We start from the raw sequence: 22,709 nt of genomic DNA on the forward strand, positions 1-22,709 counted from the left end.
CCGCAGGCACCTGACCTCTGCCCCTATCAGCAACGTACCTGGCCCTCGCCCCGCCCCTCACGCACCTGGCCCTCGCCCCGACCAGCAACGCACCTGGTCTCTGCCCCATCAGCAACGCACCTGGCCCTCGCCCCGCCCCGCACGCACCTGGCCCTCGCCCCGACCAGCAACGCACCTGGCCCTCGCCCCGCCACGCACGCACCTGGCCCTCGCCCCGACCAGCAACGCACCTGGCCCTCGCCCCGCCACGCACGCACCTGGCCCTCGCCCGGACCAGCAACGCACCTGGCCCCGCCCCGCCGCAGCTCGGCGACCACGCTGCCCTGGGCTCGCCCCGCCCCTCCCCTCCCCTCCCCGCCCCCGCCCCGCCCCGCCCCGCCCCGCCCCGCCGGCGCCCGAGGCCCGAGGCCCGAGGCCCCAGCCTCCGCCGTCCCTACTGACCGCGGCGCCCACCCACGGAGGTACGTGTCTGTGCGGGACCGCCCCGGCGGGCACCGAGGGGTCCGTCCTCGGCTCCGGGCTGGGAAAGCGTCCACGCGGGTCCGTCCTCCGCTCCGGGGCCGGGCAAGCGTCCACGCGGGTCCGGGCTCTGCCTCGGGCGGGCCAGTGCTGCAGGCGAGGCGGAGCCACCTGGGGCGGAGCCACCGGGGCAGGGGCCTGCGGAGGGGCGGGGGCTGGGGCGTGGCCCGGGGCGGGCGCGCGTGGGGAGGCGGGGCGGTGCCCGAGCCCTGGCTGCGCCGGGTGGCGAGCGGCCGTTTGCTTGGGGCTCGGGTTCCGTGGAGGAGTCCGGCGGCGGCGGCCAGTGGCGCGGGTGGTGAGTGGGGCTGGGCGATGGGGACCGCGCCGAGCCACAGGTGACCTCGCCAGACCCCGCGGGGTGGGGGCTGGGAGAGGGGCCGGGGTGGGTCTGATTCCTGCGCGCGCCCCCCCACCCCCCCGTGGACTTTGCAGGTCAACGTAGGCCTGAGATCCTCGTGAGCATCGTCCCAGGTCCTGTTAGTTCTGTGTTTTTTATTAGATTCCCCTTCAGGGAAAATGTTGCAAGACGTGGTCTCTTCAGGGCTAAGAGGACATGGGAGAGGTTTTAATCATACTTGGGGCTTGTGTGCAACATGAAACTGGCACGTAAGTTACTTTTTCCCCTCTTTCTCCCCATGAAGCTCAGTTTTAGGTTACTTTTTCCCCTCTTTCTCCCCATGAAGCTCAGTTTTAGGTTACTTTTTACCCCCTTTCTCCCCATGAAGCTCAGTTTTACGAAAGAGAAGTATGGGAAATTAATAGTCACATGCTGCTGGGAGTGGATGCGGGGATGCTGGTGGGAACTGGGTCAGTGTCCACAGTTCTGCCTCCTAGGCCTGACGGCAGGAATGGGACCTGCGAAGGCGTCCGGCTTCCCCCCTGTATGGTTTAGGACCCATGTGTGAGATGAGAGGAGATGAGAGGGCAAAGGTGACCTTTGGATCCAAAGGCACTGTGGTTCACAGGAGCGAAGCTGTTATCAGTATTACAGGGGTGTGACTCAGTATTTCATGACTCCTTGGGAGTGATTGTATCCTTTCCTGTAAGTCATCACAGAGAAGGGATACAATATTAGTCAACTTGGCCACATAAACTATTTAAAATTACATGAAACCAGTTCCAATCTAACGCATTTTATTACAAGTCAGCATATTAGGTATAGTTAGCTCCATCTATAACGGTGAAATTAGAATGAGTGGAATCACCATTCTTTCCTGTCTGTATCCTAAGGGCACCCTCTATCACACCAGGTGTTTTAAGATCTGGAGAAAGACCACACACACCTTACATTTCCAAGCTTTGCTGACCTGAGACCAGGCCTACACATCAGAAGAAAGGAAATAGTGTATAATTCTACCCATTTGTTGAATACCCACTGCTTGCCTGACATTAGTTTATTTAATCCTCACAGTAAACTGTAAACAGAAGGAATCATCTCCTGTTTGCAGATTGGAGAACTGCTGTTCAGAAAAGTAAAACACACAAGTACGCACAGTACACCAGAAAACAAAGGTAGGGACAAAGCAGAAGCCCAAGTCTCCATTCAGCCAATCTTTAAATGGTTATTTTTTGTAGGAAATTAAGGCATCCTTAATCCAAGGAGGCAAGAAGCACAAATCGTGGCACTTTAAAAAATTAACACTTGATCCGTTGACTCCAATCAATTGTGAGCATTAATTGCTCAAAGTTAACTGATGATGCAACAGGGAAAAATATGGTGCTAGGAGAGATTTGTTAGACTTGTTTTGAACACACACTCGTACATGAACTCATACAGTTTTTACGTTCATGATTGTTTTTATTTTTTAAAGGTACACTGTTACTGAAACAGGAAATAATTTTGAAATATATAATGTATTTTGCATGTGCATGTATGTGTTGCGTGCCAAGGACATTTTTGGGCATCTTATATAAGCTCAAGTGGTAGGGACTTGGAAAGCCAGGGTCAGGTGTTGAGTTTGCAGTGTGATCTGTGAAATATGCATCCTTGTTATTGGCGTGTTTATCGAATGGATAAGAAATCTTGCACTTCCTTAAAACAAAATAGAAATCCCACACTATAAAAATCTCACTTGATTGTTTATGATTTTCTTTGATATTTGGGATATTGTGGTGAGTGGTAAACTATTTAAAGTTGAGTTTATTTTTCTTTGTTTTTTTTAGGATTAAGATCCCTTTGATCTTTTTATAATTATTAGGAGTTTGTATATCATTACAAAGTGATCATGAAAATTGTTTCATGATTATGTATTAGTGGTATGTAATGAGTGAATTATTATTTTCAAATCCACATTTCAGGACGAGAAGGATTTCAATAAGTAGCATTCAGTGCTTGGGCATTTATTTCACAGTCAAGAGAGGAACTGGATAGTAGCCGAAGAAATAGCTTTTAAACATTAAAATATTATTTTGCTCTATTCACAAAAGTAGTTAGTAAATTCGTGAACATTTGTATTTAGTTCCTTTCTCTCATAAGACCCTGGTAAAAATGACAAAGAGCTTTGAAAGCATTAAAAGCAAAGGATGGGGCAGCCCAGGTGGCTCAGTGGTTTAGCACCTGCCTTCGGCCCAGGGCCTGATCCTGGAGTCCCGGGGTCGAGTCCCACATCAGGCTCCCTGCATGGAGCCTGGGTTTCTGCCTCTCTCTCTATCTCTCTGTGTCTCTCATGAATAAATAAATAAAATCTTAAAACAAAACAAAAACAAAGGACAAGGGAAATGAGAGAGGGAACAAACAGCTAAGAGAGGTCAGAACACCAGGAAATCAGGTCTCTCCCATACAGGGTCTGATGCCCAAACTCAGGGACCCCTAGGCCCTAGGGCTGACGAGGGGGTTACAGATCCAGTAGAAGTTCCCCACCCCTACCCGGCATGCTTCCAGAACACCCCAGCAGCCAGACCAGGGGGTTCCTCCATTTGCTGGACAACAGGAACAAAACCGACTGATCCCTTGATGACATTGCATCAGCCCCCAGCTGACCGCACCCCCCCCCCCCCCATGTAAACAATTTCCAACATTGTTTTGTGTTTTCCTCTGAAATGTAACCGATACCCCAGGATCGCCAGGCCTGTGTAAGAGGCCTCCGTACGAAACAGATGTAGGTGAAATAAAGCCAACACCAGCCACAACCACAGAGAAGACTCCAGAGAAAGAGAGATGGTGTCGGGAGCAGAAGACAACTGGGTGAAACCGTAGTGCTGTTCTCCAAGGAACTGCAACACAAGGCTCTACAGAAGAAACAGTAGAGAACAAGGAGAAGTCCTTGGAAACTAAAAAGATAATGACTGAAATTAGAAAAAAATCAGTAGAATGTTAGAAGATAAGGTCATGAACATCTTATCTTCCAAGAGATGGAACAAGATGTCATCATGATGGAAAATGCAAGAGAGGGAAGATCAGAGCAGCGCTTTCTACCTCTGCAGTAAGCAGCCTTGCTCATCCCAAAGTACCATACAAAGACCTTTTTCTTTTTTTTTTTTTTTAAGATTTTATTTATTCATGAGAGAGACAGAGGAAGAGGCAGAGACACAGGCAGAGGGAGAAGCAGACTCCATGCAGGGACCCCCCGGGTCCCCGGGGTCACACCCTGAGCTGAAGGCAGCCGCTCCACCGCTGAGCCCCCCTGGCGTCCCCAAGTACCTTCTCCTGTGTGTGCCATGACATGAAGACGCTCAGGCAGTAGCTGCTGAGATCAGGCCAAGAGTCCTGGTACCTGACTAATAGGGGGTACAGGAAAGGAGAACAGAATCAGTCTGGAGGGAACTGACAAGCGCCTTGAAAATTTTCCCCAGAGAGGAAGGACGGCTTGGATTGCGGATGGGAAGGTCCCACCACGTTCACAGCAAAATAAATAAACCGGGCCCATCTTCAGGACGCATTGTGACACCTTAGAGGATCCGGGAAGGAAGACCTTGGGGTCCCACACAAAGGAGGTCGCCGGCACAGAGGTCTCTCAGGGAGGAGGGCTGCGTGGTGTGCCCTTGAGCCGTGTGCCCGGGAGGAAAGAGAAGGCTGAAAGGGTTGCGCCCCGATGAAGGTCCGATGGACGCCTGCAGGTGCAGTCATGCGGGAGGAAAGTCAGGTGTTTGCAAACCTGATGGGCCCGTGTCTGTTACAGCAGGTGTAGTAAGGACTTGAGAGGAAACCTGGCTCCAGGCTTTGCCCGGGTGTGGTCCAGACAGCAGCACCCAGGCCCCCGTACTCTTCGGAGATTCAGATTTTGTGCTTTACACGCTTCTCCATTAAGAGAAACCAGGAGAGGGGCAGACACCTCATGTCTTTGGACTGGAAAAAAAAAACCAAGATAGAATGCTAAGAACTAGGATGTTGGCGGTCAGCTTGTCAAGATAAAGTGACCAATGGAAACAGACCCCCCACTGGCCCAGTTATGGCAGTTTGAGCACCAGGAAGAAAACTGAGATCAGGGACACTGGGTGGCTCAGCGGTTGAGCATCTGCCTTCCGCTCAGCGCATGATCCTGGGGTCCCGGGATCGAGTCCCACGTCAGGCTCCCTGCATGAGGCCTGCTTCTCCCTCCGCCTGTGTCTCTGCCTCCCTCTCTGCATCTCTCATGAATGAATGAATAAATATTTAAAAAAAGAAAAAACTGAGATCAGCCAATGCATTGTTTGTAAAAATCCCCGAGTCCATCCATAACTTCCAATGAGGCAGACAAAATGAGCTTTAAAAAGGCACAAAAGAATTTCAGTAATGTTTCAGGAAATGTGCTGTGCGATGATCCATCTGTGATTGTCATGTAAACAGCTCCGTTATCCCAGGTTCCCAGGTTAAACAAGTGCAGTCTAAAGGCCTAAAAATTAAACTTAGAGCCAAGTTATACAACCCAGATGGAGGAAAACTCAAATAATAACTTCATTTTAAGGAAAGATACTTAGGTTATGAGGAACAAGTGTGGTGGTTTGGCAGAGGCCTTGTAAAATCCCAGCAAAGGGGAAGTGGAGCTCAGAACTCCCCCACCTACTGGAATGCGCTTGTCCAGCAGAAGGGTGAGTGCTGAGCTCACAGTGACCAAGAACCAGGCTCCCGGCGTGGGGAGGGGATGGTCCCTTAAAGTTGAGCCCCAGAGAACCATTAAAATGCACATCACTGTCACCTTAGGAAACGTCTAAGAAGATAGGACAAAGATAAAATACATTAAACCCATCGTGTTTGTGCTAGACTTTTTTTTTTTTTTTTTTTAGATTTTATGTATTTGTGTGTGGGGGGGAGAGAAAGAGAAAGAGAATGAGAACAAGCAGAGGGAGGGGCAGAGGGAGAAACAGACTCCCCGCTGAGCAGGGAGCCCAGTGCAGACTCATCTCAGGACCCCGAGCCAAAGGCAGGTGCTTAACCAGCTGAGCCACCCAGGCGCCCCACCTTTGCACGGATATAGAAATGAGTTCTGTAACCACAGCTTTGTGTATTTTTAAACCTGTTTGAAAGTCTTAGGTGGACTTACTGGATTTGTAGGTCTTGATTTATAAGGCTTACGAAGGCCTAAATGTTTACTAAGGTTTGCTTTAAAAATTTTTAAGTTTGCTTTAAAAGATGTCAAAAGCATTTTAAAAATCTGATATATTAAAACATAACCAGTAAATATTTGAGAACAGTAATTTCTTTGCTGTGTGAACAATGTGCTTTGAGAATTTTTTTTTTTAACTAGACTGCTGAAGAATGGACTATTAATTAAAGTATTTTAGTGGGGAATGTTGTTCCCTGTCTGTGAAAATTCGTTTTGAAGGTGAAAGCCCTATACTCACCAGTGAGTTGAGACTGTGGGTGAGGGGAAGGGGACTGATGATTCTGCGTATCTGAGCAATGAAGCAGTGGAAGGATCTGACTGATGTATAGAACATTCCGGGGAAGGTTGGCATTGCTACATAGAAAACTAAAGAAATGAGGGGAAAAAGGCAATATTAACATAAGGAAAAACACCGTTCAGTAAAAGAAAGGAAGTGCAAACCCTGCCCCCTAAAAATGATAGAGGCATGTTGTAGAAAATGTGAAAATGCAGAAAAATAGAAAAAAAAAACATAAAAATTACCATAAAGTTTTAGTGTACAATATTTTCTTCCCATTTCTCTGTCTTTAAATTATGCTTGTGTGTACTTTCCTTCCTAGTTTACATGGGTAACGTTTAAAAGTTACAGTGTTAGATCTTTTTTCTTTTATTTTCTTTTTTAAAAAAAAATATTTGTTCATGAGAGACATAGAGAGAGGCAGAGACACAGGCAGAGGGAGGAGCAGGCTCCATGCAGGGAGCCCGATGTGGGACTCGATCCCGGGACTCCAGGATCACGTCCTGAGCCAAAGGCAGATGCTCAACCGCTGAGCCACCCAGGTGCCCCTAGATCTTTTTTTTCAACTTAATTTTGTACAGCCTGTGACATTAGTATGACTTAAAAAAAAATAATACCTCTATTACTGGGGTGCCTGGGTGGCTCAGTCCGTTAAGTGCCTGCCTTCGGCTCAGGCCACAATTCCAGGGTCCTGGGATCTAGCCCCACGTTGGGCCTCTGCTCAGTGGGGAGTCTGCATCTCCCTGTCCCTCTGCTGCTCCCCCTGCTTCTGCTCTCTCTCTTTCTGGGTCAAATACATAAAATCTTACAAAAACAAAACAAAACAAAAGATTGCCATCAGCACAGGAAGTTGTAGTGGAGGGGTGGTATAGGATCACACATGTCCCCTGTTGTACAGAACAGCAGACCCTTGTTTCCAATCCAGTTATTCTGGACATGTTAATATCCAATTTTCTCAGCACTATTTATTGAAAAGACTCTCTTTTCTCCACTGGATATTCTTGGCTCCCTTGTCAACTCTTAGTTGATTGTATATGCTCAGGTTTATTTCTGGATTCTTGATTCCGTTCCATTGGCCTATTGACAGTTTTTATGCCAGTACCATACTGTTGATGACTGACTTTATAATATAGCTTGAAATCAGGAAGTGTGATATCCTCTGCTTTGTTTTCCCTTGGGATTTCTTTGGCTATTCAGGGCCTTTTGTGGTTCTATATAAATTTTAGGAATTTTTTTTTTTCAGCTTCTGTAAAAAATACCATTGGAATCTCGATAGGGATTGAATTAAATCTGTAGGGGATCCCTGGGTGGCTCAGCGGTTTGGCGCCTGTCTTTGGCCCAGGGCACGGTCCCGGAGTCCCGGGATCGAGTCCCACGTCGGGCTCCTGGCGTGGAGCCTGCTTCTCTCTCCTCCTGTGTCTCTGCCTGCCCCCCCCCCCTTCTCTCTCTCTCTGTGTCTATCGTAGGTAAATAAATAAATAAATCTTAAAAAAAATTGTTGAATTAAATCTGTAGATGGTATTGGTAGTATTCACATTTTAACAGTATTAACTCTTCTAATCCATGAACATGGGATAGCTTTCCATTAATTTGTGTCTTCTTCACAATGTCTTTTGATTTTCAGCAGATATCTTTTGCCTCCTTAGTTAAATTTATTCCTAAGTATTTTTATCATGTTTAATACTATTATAAATGATACCTATTGTTATTTTTCAAGAAATTTTATTGAGAGTGTATGTAAATGCTACTAATTCTTGTATATTAATTTTCTGTTCTGCAACTTTAAGAAGTCATTGATGAGATCCAACAGTTTTTGGTTGAGTCTGTAGGATTTTTTATGCATGTAAAATCATGTCTATATATAGAGATAACTTCACTTTTTCCTTTCTAATTCTGATACCTTTTATTTCTTTTTCTTGCCTGATTGCTCTAGCTAGGACTTTGAGTAGTCTGTTAAATAGGAGTGGTAAGAGTGAGCAGCCTTGTCTTATTCCTGATTTTAGAAGAAAAGCTTTTTATCCTTTCACCATTTGAGTATGAGGTTAGCTGTGGGCTTCTCATATTTGGCCTTTGTTAGGTTGTGACATGTTCCTTCTATGCCTAACTTGTTAAGAGTTTTTTTTCATAACGGGACAGTAAATTTTGTTGAATACCTTTTCTGCGTCTCTTGAGATGATCATATCATTCTTTTCTTTCATTCTGTTAATGTGTTATATCATATTGATTGATGGATTTGCACATGTTGAACCATCCTTGCATCCCAGGGATAAAGCCCGATAAAGCCGGCCTGATCATGGTAAATGATCTTTTTACTGTGCTGCTGAAATCAGTTTGCTAGTATTTTGTTGAGAATTATTACATCTGTATTTGTCAAGGATGTTGGTTTTCTGTAGTTTTCTTTCCTAATGGTGCCTTTTTCTGGTTTTGGTATCAGGATAATGCTGGCCTATAAAATGAGTTTAGGAGTGTTCCCTTCTCTTTGAGTTTGAAAAGTATTGGCACTAATTCTTTTAAAGCTTGGTGAAATTCACCAGTGAAGCTTTATGTTTCTTTGCTTTTCTTTGTTGAGAGATTTCTGATTACTAATTCAGATCTCCTTACTAGTAATTGGTCTATTCAGATTTTTCTATTTCTTCCTGATTCAGGTTTGGTAAGTTTTATGTTTCTAAACTTCTTCCATTTCTGCTATGTTGTCCAATTTATTGGTTGCTCATGGTAACCTTTTATGATCCTTTGAAGTTCTGTGATAGCAGTTGGAATGTCTTTTTTTATTTATAATTTTGTTGATTTTGGGTCCTTTCTTTTTTTCCCTTTGGTTAGTCTAGCTAAGGGTTTGTCAATTTTGTTTGTTTTTTTCAAAGAACTGACTCTTAGTTTGGTTAATCTTTTCTGTTTTTCTTTTCTGTATTTCATTTATTTCTGCTCTAATCTTTATTGTTTCCTTTCTTCTGCTAACTTTGGACTCAGTTTCTTTTCTTTTTCTTGTTCCTCTGGCATAAAGTTAGATTATTTGGGATGTTTCTTCTCAACATAAGCATGTATTGCTATAAAGTACCTTCTTAGAACAACATTTGCTGCATCTAATAAGTTCTGGTATGTTATGTTTTCATTTTCATTTGTCTCAAGAAACAGTTTAATTTCTTCTTTGATCCATTGGTTGTTCAGGAGAGTGTTGTTTAATTTCCATGTATTTGTAGATTTTCCAGTTTTCCTCTATTTATTTCTAGTTCCCTGCTACTATAGTTAGCAAAGATACTTGGTATGATTTCAGTCTTCTTGGATTTGTAAGACTTGTTTTGTGGCCTAACATACAGTATGTCCTAGAATGTTCCATGTGCACTCGAGGAGAATGTGTACTCTGCTGTGGTTTTATATATGTCTGTTAGGTCCATTTGGTCTATAGTGCTGTTCATATCCACTGTTTCTCATGTTGATTTTCTGTGTGGATGATCCACCCATTGTTGAGAGTGGCCTATTAAAGTCTCCAACTATTATTGTATTGCTGTTTATGTTTCCGTTTAGCTCTATTAGTTGTGCTTAGTATATGTAGGTGCTCTGATGTTGGATGCATAAATATTTATAATTGTTATGTCTTCTTGATGTATTGATGCCTTTATCATTATGTAATGACCTCCTTTGTCTTTTTTTTTTTTTCATTTGTAAAGTCTATTTTGTCTAATATAAGTATAGCTACCTCTGTCTTCTTTTTTTTTTTTTTTTTTTTTGGTAATTCTTTGAAATGTTCCTTTCCATCCCTTTACTCTCAGCCTGTGTGTGTTTTTAAGGCTAAAGTGAGTTTCCTATAGTGGGCATATTGTTGGATTCCCCCCCCCCCTTTTTTTTAATCGATTCAACTATTCAGTGTCTTTCATTTGGAGAATTTAGTTCATTTACATTCAAAGTAATTATTGATAGGTAAAGACTTACAACTGCCATTTTGTTAATTGTTTTCTAGTTGTTTTGTAGATCCATTGTTCCTTGTTTTTATCCTTTTACTGTCTTTTTTTGTGTTTTGGGGTCTTTTGATATCATTGTGCTTTTACTTCTTTCTCCTGTTCCTTTGTTTAGGTACTACAAGAGTTTCCCCTGTGGTTACAAGAATTACAGAAAATATCTTAAATTTATAAACCCTATTTCAGACTGATAATAACTTCAATAGAATTCATATAGTTTATGCTTTTACTTCTCCCTCTCACATTATAGATTATTATTGCTGTTACTTACATTTTTTATGTTGTGTAACTAATAACAGGTTATTATAGTTATTTTTTGTTACATTAATCTTTTTTTGTTATTATCTTTTTTTTTTTTTTTTTTTTTTTTTTTTTTTTTTTATGATAGTCACACAGAGAGAGAGAGAGAGAGAGAGGCAGAGACACAGGCAGAGGGAGAAGCAGGCTCCATGCACCGGGAGCCCGATGTGGGATTCGATCCCAGGCCTCTAGGATCGCGCCCTGGGCCAAAGGCAGGCGCTAAACTGCTGCGCCACCCAGGGATCCCTGTTATTATCTTTTAAACTAGGGTTATAAGTGAGTTATGTACCACTATTACTATGTTGTAGAATCTATGACTATATATTTTTCATACCAGTGAGATTTATGCTACCTTTCTGTGTTTTTATGTTAGTGTTCTTTTACTTCTACTCAGAGAATTCCCTTCTGCATTTCTTGGAAGGCAGGTATGGTGGCAGTGAAATCCCTCAGCTTTTGTTTGTGTGGGAAAGGCTTTATCCCTTCTTTGTTTCTGGAGGAGAACTTCACCAGGCATAGAATTCTTAGTTGACAGTTTTTGGGTTTTGGTTGTTGTTGTTATTATTGCTGTTTTTCAAATTTGAATGTCGTCCCATCCTCTCTTGGCCTGAAAAGTTTTTGTTGAGAAATCTGTTTCTGGTCTTACTAGGGTTCTCATAAATATGTAATTTCTCTCTTTTATTGCCACTCTTAAAATTATTTCTTTGTCTTTATCTTTTGACAATTTAATTATGGTGTGTCTCGGTGCAGCCCTAGTCAGATTCATCCTATTTGGGGTCCTTTGGGCCTCATGGATGCAGACATCCATTTCTCTCCCCAGGTTTTGGAAGTTTCCAGCCATTGTTGCTTTAAGTAAACTCTCCGTCCCTTTCTGTTTCTTTTCTCCCTCTGGAATTCTCATGGTGCAAATATTGCTTCTTTTCATTGTGTCCAATAATTCCCATGGACTTTCTTCACTGTTTTTCATTTTCTTGCTCTAACAATAATTTCCAATGTTCTGTCCTCTAGACCAATGATTCTTTTTGTCTGCATGACCAAGTCTACTTTTGTAACTGTTGAGTTCTTTGGTTCAGTTGTTGTACTTTCAACTCTATGATTTCAATTTTTTAGGATTTTTTTTTTAATTTTTTAGGATTTTTTGATGGTTGTTATTTCCTTGCCAGACTTCTCATTTTTTTTTTTTAATTTTTATTTATTTATGATAGTCACACACACAGAGAGAGAGAGAGGCAGAGACACAGGCAGAGGGAGAAGCAGGCTCCATGGAATGGGAGCCCCACGTGGGATTCGATCCTGGGTCTCCAGGATCACGCCCTGGGCCAAAGGCAGGTGCCAAACCGCTGCGCCACCCAGGGATCCCCAGACTTCTCATTTTGATCATGCATTGTTTTCCTGATTTTGATTAGTTGTATGTCTGCACTTTCTTTTAGCTCACTAAACTACTTTAAGAGGATTATCCTGAGTTCTTTTTATGACAGTTCATAAATCTCCATTTCTTTTAGGTCTGCTTTTGGAACTATTTTAGTTTCCTTTGGTGGTCTCATATACCTGATTTTTCATGATCCTTGATTCCTTATGTTGGTATCTATGCATTTAAGTAATTGGGTTCCTCTTCTAGACTTTACAGATTTGTTTTGGCAGAGACAGTTCTTTACCAGTCAGCTCAGTTTGATTTCTGGTTACATCTGCTGCTAATGTCTTTGGGCAGGTGGGGTCTGCTATTATGGTCTATTTTGGGGTGAGGCAACTGTTCGAGCTCTGAAGATGGAGATGGTGAAGTGTGCCACTGGCTGAGCATAGTTAGATAGGACTACTGGCTTGGTTCCCTACCTAAGTGAGGCTATTGGATGGGCTCAGAGTTGCTTAGATTTTCTGGTCGGGCTTACTAGATGGTCAGGACTAAGTACCGTATTCAGTTGTGATTTGGGCTATGAATTAACTTCCCTGCCCTGGCAGGGTAGCAGGCCAGAACCCAGGGCCTATACACAATTCATTGTTTGGGAGACTAAATCAGGCCAGAGTGTGCACTGAGTTCCATACTCAGGTGAGGACACAGGTTTTACTCTGCAGATGGGGAAAGCCACAGGCTGTGCTCTCTATCAAGTGCCTCTGTATGTAGGAATGTTGAATGGGCCACCGAGCTGCTCATGTGCTCTGTTTGGGTTCCCCGATTGGATGGGCTGAAGGCTGTGCTCAGTGATGAGTGGGGCAATGAATTAGATTCCCTCTTCCAGTGCAGTGACAAGAAGCAGCTCTAGACTTGGTAAAGGCTCTTACCAAGTTGTCTTAACTCAAACTGATCCGCACCCCAAATTCCCTGTGGAACAGGACCACTGGCTTTGCTCTGTAACTTCTCAGCTCTGTTCTTCTCTTGGCTCAACACTTCTGGGCTGCACAGCTCCCAGGGGCTGTCTCCAGCCCTTCTGGTCAGATGGGGCCAGAAGACCCTGTCCACAGCAGGTGGGGCTGTGGTTCAGCTCCTTTGCCTGGGTGGGAAAGGAGAAGGCTGCTCTCAGCTACTCTCAGTTTCCCAAATAGGCTGTCTGGTTGGGAGCGTCCTGGAGCTACCCTCAGTCCTCCGTGAGCTTACGCCTCTGCCTCTGTATGGTACTGGGTCTGCTGTGGGGCCAATCAGCTCTGCCTGCCTGCCTCTCAGCTCGAGCTCCACTGGGCCACACAGTGTCAACTCCACGGATTGTCACCAGGCCTTCTGGTCAGATGGGGCTGGAAGGCACTCTCCGCAGCGGGTGGGGCTGTGACTCAGCATCTTGCCTGGGTGTGGGCAAACTGGGCTCTAGGACCAGCAAAACTCCTGGTTTGCGAATCTGAATCATGCAGATCTCCACCCCATGGTGTGCCCGGGTCAGAGTGTACCCCTGACTTAGCTCCACAGATAAAGCCTCTGGTGGGATTGTGCCCTGGACACTGCAGGTATGACCTTGGTTGCCAAGATCCGTGTGCTGGTGGTTCCAAGCCCTGTGCTCTTCTCCGTCGCGGGTGCCCAGGGGTTGAGCCACGCAGAATCCCCTGCAGCCTCTGTAGTGCGAGGTCAGAGTAGGCACTCCTGCAAAACAGGCCCGGTGCTGGGGGGGCTGTTGTCCCCTCCGGGTGCTCTCTTCCCACTGGAGAAACCAGAGGCTCAGGGAAGACCTCTCCACATGGCTGCCCTGTTCTGGGGGATCCGCCTCTCCCAGCTGTCCGATGCAGTCTGTTCTGGTCTCCGCGGGGCAGGGCTGCTTAGCCTCACCCCACGTACCCCATGTTCGAGGAGAGTCTCAGTGCTGCCTTGTTCTTGATGTAGGTTCTTCTTCTGAGGGGGCGTGAAGCCAGGAGCGACCTGTGGGGTCATCTTGGTCTCTGCATGGTATGTGCATCGGTGACTCTGGTTTTATCTTTACTTAAATCCCTAGACGTGCAGTATTTGGTTCGGGCTATATGAATGATTTAATGACATTTTTTTCTTGCTTCCTTAATTTTTTATACAATTCTAAATTGCGCTCTGGAAATATCGGTGTACCGATTTGTAGCATCGTTTACACAGACTAGGAAGGAACTATCTTAGTCACTGTTGGCCAGGTGTCTTTAATCGGCTCTCCACCTCTCCTTTTTGTTTTTGGAAGTCAGTGTCCAGAGAGTGATCTCCAGAGCCTTGCAGACCGGGGTTCCTGCCTCCCCTCTCCTCCTTGGGTAGCCTTGTGACCACAGGGACAAGATAAGAGAGCCAAGGCTCAGTTCCTTTGCTTGTCAAATGCCCATGTTCTCCACCAGCCTTAGAGAGGTTTAAGTCTTTTAGGAAAAGTGCTAATGTAGGTCCCAGTGTGTAGTACAGACTCAAAAAGGGATATTTATTATTTTTTTTCTGAAGTGAAAACTTTTTAATATAGTTCTTAGTTATTGTTTCTGTTTGGGAAGTAAGGGAACCGCTTCTAATATTTTCTCATCAATGATGATGGCTGACAATTCTCGTCATATTAAGGAAATATCAGGAAGTGTCATTTTCCCATTTGTTTCAAGGATGTTTATTATGAGCGGGCAATTCAGTATCTCATGATTAACACACTTTGTGCTCTAAGACTGCCTACGAAGCATCACAGATTTCAGGTTTTCTTTTTTATTTAGCAATTTGTATAGGGCGGGGGTGTAATTTTACCTTTGATAACTATCAGTCATTTGCAACCGAGAAATAGAAGCTGTTAGACTTCACTGTGGGCTTTGAAGAGGGAGCCACGCTCGGGCTCTTGCTTCTGCATTCGTGTGGACCATGGGTAGGCATTGGCGAGGGGAGGGGACACGGATTGTCTGGCACATCCTCTTCCTCATACAGGGAGCGGAAATCCAGTAACACACTCAGAGTCCCAGAGCCAGTCCCAGAGTCCCAGGGCCCAAACCTCGCCTCCCCCCGACTCCCGCCTCTTCCTCTGAGTGTCCTGGCTTGTTCTTCTCCGGGTCAGTATTTGAAACAAGAAGACTGGAGCTACTCTATGTTGAGGAACTACTTATCTTTCAGCTTTCTTTCTTTCTTTCTTTCTTTCTTTCTTTCTTTCTTTCTTTCTTTCTTTATTTCTTTCTTCTTTCTTTTTTTTTTAATTTCTTTTAATCTTTCACCTTTCTTAATTCATGAAGGGGCTGTGCAGCCTGTCAGTAGGGGCGGAGCCACCTGGGGGCAAAGCCAGAGGTGCTTGTCCCCAGGCAAGAAGAAGATTAGTGGTGGCCCACAGACACTTGTCTGGGTCTTGACCTTTCCTCGTATGAGGAATGCTTGGGACTGTGCTCCTTGTCCTGCGGTAGCTCCTCTTACAAGCTCTTCGTTGTTAGACCTGCTTTAACAGTTGTTTCTTCTAAAATTGGTAAGCAGGGAGCATTTGCTGATATAAAATCCAAATAAACAATATAACTTTGCATCAGTTTCGTGTAATGGCTCCTTTTGTGTGTGTTAGTGTCCCCAAATCCCGAAGCTATTTCTGGGTCATCAAAGAATCAGTTGTATTGAGAAGAATCTTAGTCACGCGCATGTTCTATCCTTGTAGCAATTTCCCGCGGGCACAGGGAGTCCGCGCCCCAGCTTTTCTGTATAATGAACAGAATTTGAAAACAAAAGGTCTAAACAAGGACGGTAAATAAAATTGATCAGATGTGTCCCTTACAGTATTATTTATCTGCAGCTCTTGTAACAAATTACCCCGAACTCGTGCGTTTACTCCCTCGGGCTTCTGGAGGCCAGGAGGCCCGCAGGCCCAGCTCTCCCGGAGGAGGCTCGGGAGGAGAGGCCCCCCCCCACCCCCCCAGCTCCGGGCTGCTTTCTCCTGCCGGACCTGCGTGTGTCCTCCCTGGTGGAGGGAGAGGGAGGAGCAGGCTCCCCGATGCGGGGCGATCCCAGGACCCGGAAACCATGACCCGAGCTGGAGGCAGGCCCCTGCCCACCGAGACACCCAGGCGCCAGGACCCTTCCTTCAGTCACGTCTACAGTCTCCGTCGTACAAGGCACAGTCTGCCTGGGGAAGGGGGGGGGGCCTGATACTTGTGCAGATAGAGGAGCCCGCAGACGCTGCTCCCAGGTCTGCCCCCCACCTCTGTGGCTCCTGCCTCCTCACCGGAGCCCCTGGCCTGCTTCAGGCTCGTCCTGGCGCCTTCCTCTAGGGACATCGAGAGCCGCCGTGGAGAGGCCGTCTTGGCCTGAGTTCAGCCGTAGCTATTGGGTTTCTCAGCCTGGATTTATCACTTCACCTCCGTGATAGTAGGTCTTTCTGGAGACCTGCCTGAAGACCCTCGGACCTACCCGGTCCCTGCCTGCCCAGGGTATTCCTGTTCCGGACCCGGCCTAGGTTGCCAGGGTCATGGCCACGGGCCCTCCGTGCCCGACAGGTGCAGCCTGACCCCTGCCCTCGGAGGCCCGTGTCGGAGTGGCGTGGGCATGCACCTGCTGCCATGTGCCCTCGTTGTGAGAACAGGGGCCGAGGCCTGGGCCTGTGGTCAGTGGGAGGTCTGGGGAACACGGCCGTAGTGTGCGCGTCGACCCAAGCAGAGGTTTCAGAGGAGAGGAAACCAGAGGGTCAGAAGTCCTTGGTTTTAAGAGTCTCCTACATCTTTGCCGGTGGTTTGATTTATCTTTTATCTTCAGGCTCCAGGTTATCCTAAAATGGGGTCTTCCCACATTATAAAAACATTCAACCATCCTTTTTGTGCGTGACCTTGTGGTTGGACTGATCATTTTGAATGATTTTTAAATATAGGCCCACACAGCACCCCAAACAGTATAGAAATGGAAGCAAAAGCCAATAACTCCTTTCCTGATCCCACCCGCAGGGAGTAACTGGACTAAGGCATCAAGCGCGTAACCTTCCACGCTTCCTCTGTGCTCGCAGCCAAGCGTACAGGTGTCAGTCCCCCTGCCTTTCTCCCCCACATAACAGGATTGTATTATTAATATCATTATTCAGTTTTGTTTTTTACTTAATATTGGAAAAATGCAAAATAATTTTGAGGGGCCCCTAAAGAAAGAGAGTTTTCTGTACATCCCTATTTCCCCACCGAACCAAAGTGGTAACTGTCGATAACAGAGTGGTATATAGTCAGCGTGGAAGCCCCTATTTATGCAAAACCGATTTTATTTGACTATCCATTTATTTTGGAATGTGATACTGATCTTAAAACCATTCTTTCAGGCTCACCATGGATACTCTTTCGGAGGCAAATGGCACCTTTGCCATAAGTCTTCTGAAAAAGCTGGGTGAAGACGGCTCGAAAAATGTGTTCTTCTCACCCATGAGCATCTCCTCTGCCCTGTCCATGGTCTTCATGGGCGCAAAGGGAAACACTGCAGCCCAGATGTCCCAGGTACGTGCCCGGATGTTTCTGGACAACAGTAGATACTATTAATTTATCGGTTGAGCTGGTCTTGCACTTACACAGCCAAGGTTTGCTCCCGACAGATCCCTCTTCTGGCGTTGCAGGATGGGGACAGAGTTGCCAGGTGACAGGTTGGGCCCGGGTGAACAAGCACCTGGAGCGGTGCCTCGGCTCTGTTAGGGAGGAAGTGGTGTGCTCCATCCCGGAGAATGAGTGATGTCACCACCCTGACGGTGGTTGATGCCTGAGTTTGAGTTTGTGAGTAGGGATACAGTCGCACGGGTCCGTGCTGCGTTGTGTGATAGTCTTTGGATATTGTCAATTGCTTTCAGTTGTTAGAGATTTTTATTTCAATTTTCTCCTATAAGTGTAAGATCCTATTAGAATGGCACCGGTCCGCCAAAATGTCTTCAGTAGCATTTCAGTTGTTTGTTGTTGACTAACCAGTACCCTAAAACTTAGTAGCTTGAGATGACAGTTGACTGGTGCGAGACTCTTGGTGTGTCAGGTGATGCTTCTGCTCTGCTTGGCCCCAGCTGGATCACTGGTGTGGGATCTTGGCTTCTTCCGTGTGGCCTTTGCCACTAGGCCTCCACGGGGTGTCTCCTTGGCAGGGTAGCCTGGCTTCCTTACGGGATGGTACCCAGCTTCCAGGAAGACCAGCTTAAATGCACAAATGTTTATCAAGCCCCTGTTATATCATGTCTGCGAATGTGCCACTGGCTCACACCAGTCATGTGGCCGAGCCCAGAGTCAGCCCAAGACGGGGGCTGCGGGTATGGCTCACTGGGGCCACTGAGGACTGCCATAGTCCACCCTCTGGCCCCTAATGATTCCAAGCCCCCAGCAGGTGAGGTACACTCATGCCATCCCAAGACCCCAGAGTCTCATCCCATCATGGGGCCAGGCTCAGGCTTGAAGTCCACGAGGAACAGGGCTGTGAAGTTCCTTGGTATGGCTCCTGGGTGTGGAGTTTTGGGACACTCTCTTCGAAAATGTTCCATCCAGACTGGATGTCCCAGTCTGCTCGGGCCGCCAGAGCAAGGTAACAGACCGAGTGGCCCAAACAACAGAAAGATATTTCCTCACAGTTCTGGAGGCTGGAAGTCTGAGATCAAGGTGTCAGCAGAGTCGTTTCGTCTAGTTTGGGGTTTCTGTCTCTCTGCTTACACCCCACTTGCTGGCCGACAGCGTCCTTAGGATGCTCAGGAGCATCAACGGCCGCAGAACAAGGCGTCCCACGCTTCGTGGCCGGAAATAACAAAGACTGTTTCTCAGATCCCGTGGTCTGACCCACGTGGCGCCAGCTGAGATCATCACGATCCCGGAGGGCCTCTCACATGTCCGGGGCCTCCATTCTCCGGCAGGTTGTCCCCCACCCCCCACCCCCCGCCGTGTCAGCTCTCCAGGCCTCTCCGTGAGGCTTCGAGGCTTCCACCCGCGGAGCCTGGGCTTCCCCACATCCCGCTGGCCGGGGCCAGGGCAGTGCATGGAGCGGCCCGGCCCGGTGAGGCCCAGGCCCAGAACCGCGTGGCTCCCGCTGCACCCCGCGCGGGGAGAGTGGCCTGCGGTTGCGGAGACGGGGCCTGGTTGCGGCCGACCGCGCAGAGGTGCAGAGGCGACACGCGACACGCACGAGCACACGGCGCGGGGCGGGCAAGGGCAGCGGCCTCCGGGCGGGCTCTGGGCTCCGGCCCGACTCCCCGCGGGAAGTGCTTTCAGTCTTGAGTTGTTTGAAGCTTTTGGGCTGGATCTGTGCGGTTCGAGGCCGAGCGCACTGTCGCGTCCACTCCCCGAATTCAGGGCACGTTCTGTTTTGGGTTTCAGACACTTTCCTTAAGTAAAAGCGGCGGAGGCGGTGATGTCCACCAGGGCTTCCAGGCGCTTCTCAACGAAGTCAACAGCGCCGAGGCGCGGTACTTGCTGAGAACTGCCAACAGGCTCTTCGGGGAGAAGACCTGCGGTTTCCTCTCGGTGAGTCCGCTGAGTCCCGCTCGCCCAGTGAGGGGCCCTGGGGCCAGGGCAGGCGGGTCCTGCGGGTGGCGGAAGCCCGGGCGTCCTCTCGCTGACCTCATGCTCCCTCGAGCCCGGTTTCAATTTTACCTTTTGTGAAATGAACCTTATAACAAATACTGTCCAGATTTTTGGGAAGCTTAAAGGAGCCAATTATAAAAAGAGCTGACATGGACCAGACACAATTCAAGGTGAGTTGGGCCAGGGGCACCTGGCTGGCTCAGTCAGAAGAGCATGGGACTCTGATCTGGGAGTTGGGAGTTCAAGCCCCAGAGGTTGGGTGCAGAGGCTACTTAAAAATAAAACTCTCAAAAAAAAAAAAAAAAAAGATGACTGGACCGAAACAAGTGATCAAAATGAATATTTCTAATTGTCATTTCACACACACTGATAATTTTTTTAATGCACTGCGATACTTGTTCGACTTTTTACATGTGTATTTTTATTGTTTTTCTCTGCTGCAGAATTTTCATAAAGCTATTTGTCTAATTATACTGGTTCTCTTTATTCATAGTGCTTTCATGCTTTTCTTTTTCATTTTTCAAAAACTACTCAAGTAATATGTGAGTATATTTCTGTTAAGTAATGAGTATATTCCTGTTCTATAAAAACATAAGTAAAACGGACAAAGCGAGAGTCCTCACAACCTCTTCCACACCTCATCCCTCCCATTGTAGATTTGGCCTGTATCCCCTGTTCGTGCAGAAATCTGTGTGGTGGGGGTTTTCTCTGCACGACATCATATGCCATAATGTTGTTTTGTGATTTTTTTTTTTTTCACCCAGCACCGTGTCTTAAATTCTCTGGATATCGGGGGTCTACCTCTGTTTAACTGTCATCTGCTATTCCGGAGTCTGGGTGTCCGGAAATGCACAAAGTCCACCACTCCCCCCATCGAGGGGCATTTAGACAGTGAATATTACCATACGTGACCTGTGCCGATGTACGTGCTGCTCCAATGTGGGTTCGTAGGAGGGAGGAAAGGAGTGAAGCTTTGAAGTTGTAGGCAGTATTGCCAGATTGTCCAAAATGCTGTGGCTACTTCCATTCTCTCCAGGGATGTTAGCAGAGCGTTTACTTCCACTCGCCATCATCAATGCTGCGTGTGGTTAACCTCTTACATTTTGACTGTTAGTGAGATCGGACAACTTTCCTTTTTGTATTATTATTTATTTATTTATTTATATGTTTTTTAAGCTTTTATTTTTAAGCAGTCCCTTATACCCAATGTGGGGCTTGAATTTATTTATTTATTTTTCTGTATATTTTTTTTATTGGACTTCGATTTGCCAACATACAGCACAACACCCAGTGCTCATCCTGTCAAGTGCCCCCCTCAGTGCCCATCACCCAGTCACCCCATCCCCCCCGCCCACCTCCCCTTCCACTACCCCTTGTTCGTTTCCTAGGGTTAGGAGTCTCTCATGTTCTGTCGAACAACTTTCCTTATGTTTAATGATAATTTTTTATCTTTTCTAAGTATTTCCTTTGCACACTTTTTATTGGGCTATATATCTTTTTCTTACTGATTTTTGAGTTCTGTGTTTGGGGTATCAATCTTATTCTATCATGATTTTGTTCATTCTTTTCTTTTTTTTAAGATTTTTTAAAAATTTATTTATTCATAGAGACACACACACAGAGAGGCAGAGACACAGGCAGAGGGAGAAGCAGGCACCATGCAGAGAGCCTAACGTGGTACTGGATCCAGGGTCTCCAGGATCACGTCCTAGGCTGCAGGTGGCGCTAAACCGCTGTGCCACCGGGGCTGCCTGTTCATTATTTTCTAAACTTGTTTCAGACTCAAGTTGTCTTAAAATAATTGGAGTAAAGTAAATGTAGTCAAGCATGAGGTCAAACATTGGCAAGATTTGTTCACCACGGTGTCATTTTTTTTTTTTTTTGTCACAGCGTGTCTTATCAGCCTTAGGCAGTTGCCATCTTTCCATAAGCCTTTGGTATAAAGAAGAACAAAATTTCCAGTAAACACAAAGAACGAGTGGTTGGTTATCTTTAATCTTCTATCTTTTAGGGTGGATACTTTAAGAAAAGCATTGGTGTTTCAAATCTCTTTTGTTTTTTTTTTTGTTGTTGTTGTTTTTTAATTTTTTTTAAAATTTTTATTTATTTATGATAGTAACAGAGGGAGAGAGAGAGAGAGGCAGAGACACAGGCAGAGGGAGAAGCAGGCTCCATGCACTGAGAGCCCGACATGGGATTCGATCCGGGGTCTCCAGGATCGCGCCCTGGGCCAAAGGCAGGCGCCAAACCGCGGCGCCACCCAGGGATCCCTCAAATCTCTTTTGATATAGAAATAGAAGATAAAGGGATTACAAATGTTTCTCAGTTATTTCTTATTAATTTACTGTTCCAAGAATCCAATACCAGTCAGTGTATAATGAGATATCCCTTCAGTTTGATTAGTCATTGCTTATCAAGTGGTACCTTAAATAGCAAGAAGTTATTTTTTTTCAAATGTGTTCAGAAGTCGTAGAAATCACCCAGGGGTGTGACACTTTATTTTAATACATGAGGGCCCGGGTTGCCTCCAGAGTATTTTCTTACATTGAAAGACTCAAAAATTTTCAGTGGCTTGGAGCAACAGGACAGCAGCAAAGATGGCAGAGCAGAGACTACACGGGGGCTCAGTGAAATGCGGCCCCTGGACCACCTGGTACAGTGTCTGCAACACGCTGAGACCTCAGTGGCGCTCTAGAGAACTCACTCCCCTGGTCCTCAGGGGAATGCTGCATCCTCACGTACAGGGGAAGACAGGAAAGCTTAGAGAAACTGTGACTTTCTTTGTTTTGTTTTAAAGTCACATGGCTAACAGGTTGCAGGACCTGCGTTGGTAGCTGCTGTGCCACATTACCTCTCCCAATGCTATCTTGAAGCAGAAACGTGAAATCCTGTAATAGAAAACCGGTCCTGAAAAGGGGAGTTAAATACCTAGCCGTAAGCTGTTCAAAAGAAGGATCGAGGAGCCATCCTGTAGCGTGCTGGCCACAAATTAGTTCTTTCAGTCCGTTAACTTTTCTTTTTTTTTTTTTTTTTTTTTTTTAGTCCGTTAACTTTTCTATAAGGTTTTTTGCTTTCATGTGGCATGATGTACGTATCCAATGACATCATCACCATTTCATAGACTGTATTAACAGGACGTGGTTTCGACCTCTTTTTGAAGTCGCTGGCCCTCTAGGGTAAAGCCATCCAGACCCGTAGGCACTAGGCACACGTATCTGTTGCCTTGCCATGGGGGTAATCGAGTCACAGCACAGAACTCAG

General features: G+C 46.3%; 1 protein-coding gene across 3 annotated transcripts in view; it reads left to right on the plus strand.

The window, feature by feature from the left end:
• Window positions 1–300: 300 nt before the first annotated feature.
• Window positions 301–22,709, plus strand: part of SERPINB6 (serpin family B member 6) — a 28,156-nt gene continuing 5,747 nt past the window's right edge. The window contains exons 1-3 of one of the 3 annotated variants that reach the window (XM_077886432.1): window positions 301–461; window positions 17,231–17,402; window positions 19,242–19,388. In XM_077886432.1, the coding sequence (XP_077742558.1) occupies window positions 17,238–17,402; window positions 19,242–19,388 (312 nt within the window). In that variant the 5' untranslated portion in view covers window positions 301–461; window positions 17,231–17,237. Of the gene's footprint in view, window positions 462–704; window positions 815–13,346; window positions 13,500–17,230; window positions 17,403–19,241; window positions 19,389–22,709 lie in introns of those variants that run through there. The other 2 variants (XM_077886431.1, XM_077886433.1) reach the window with 2 other exon arrangements.

This window comes from Canis aureus, chromosome 37 (assembly GCF_053574225.1).
Source record: "Canis aureus isolate CA01 chromosome 37, VMU_Caureus_v.1.0, whole genome shotgun sequence".
NCBI classification, from domain to species: Eukaryota; Metazoa; Chordata; class Mammalia; order Carnivora; family Canidae; genus Canis; species Canis aureus.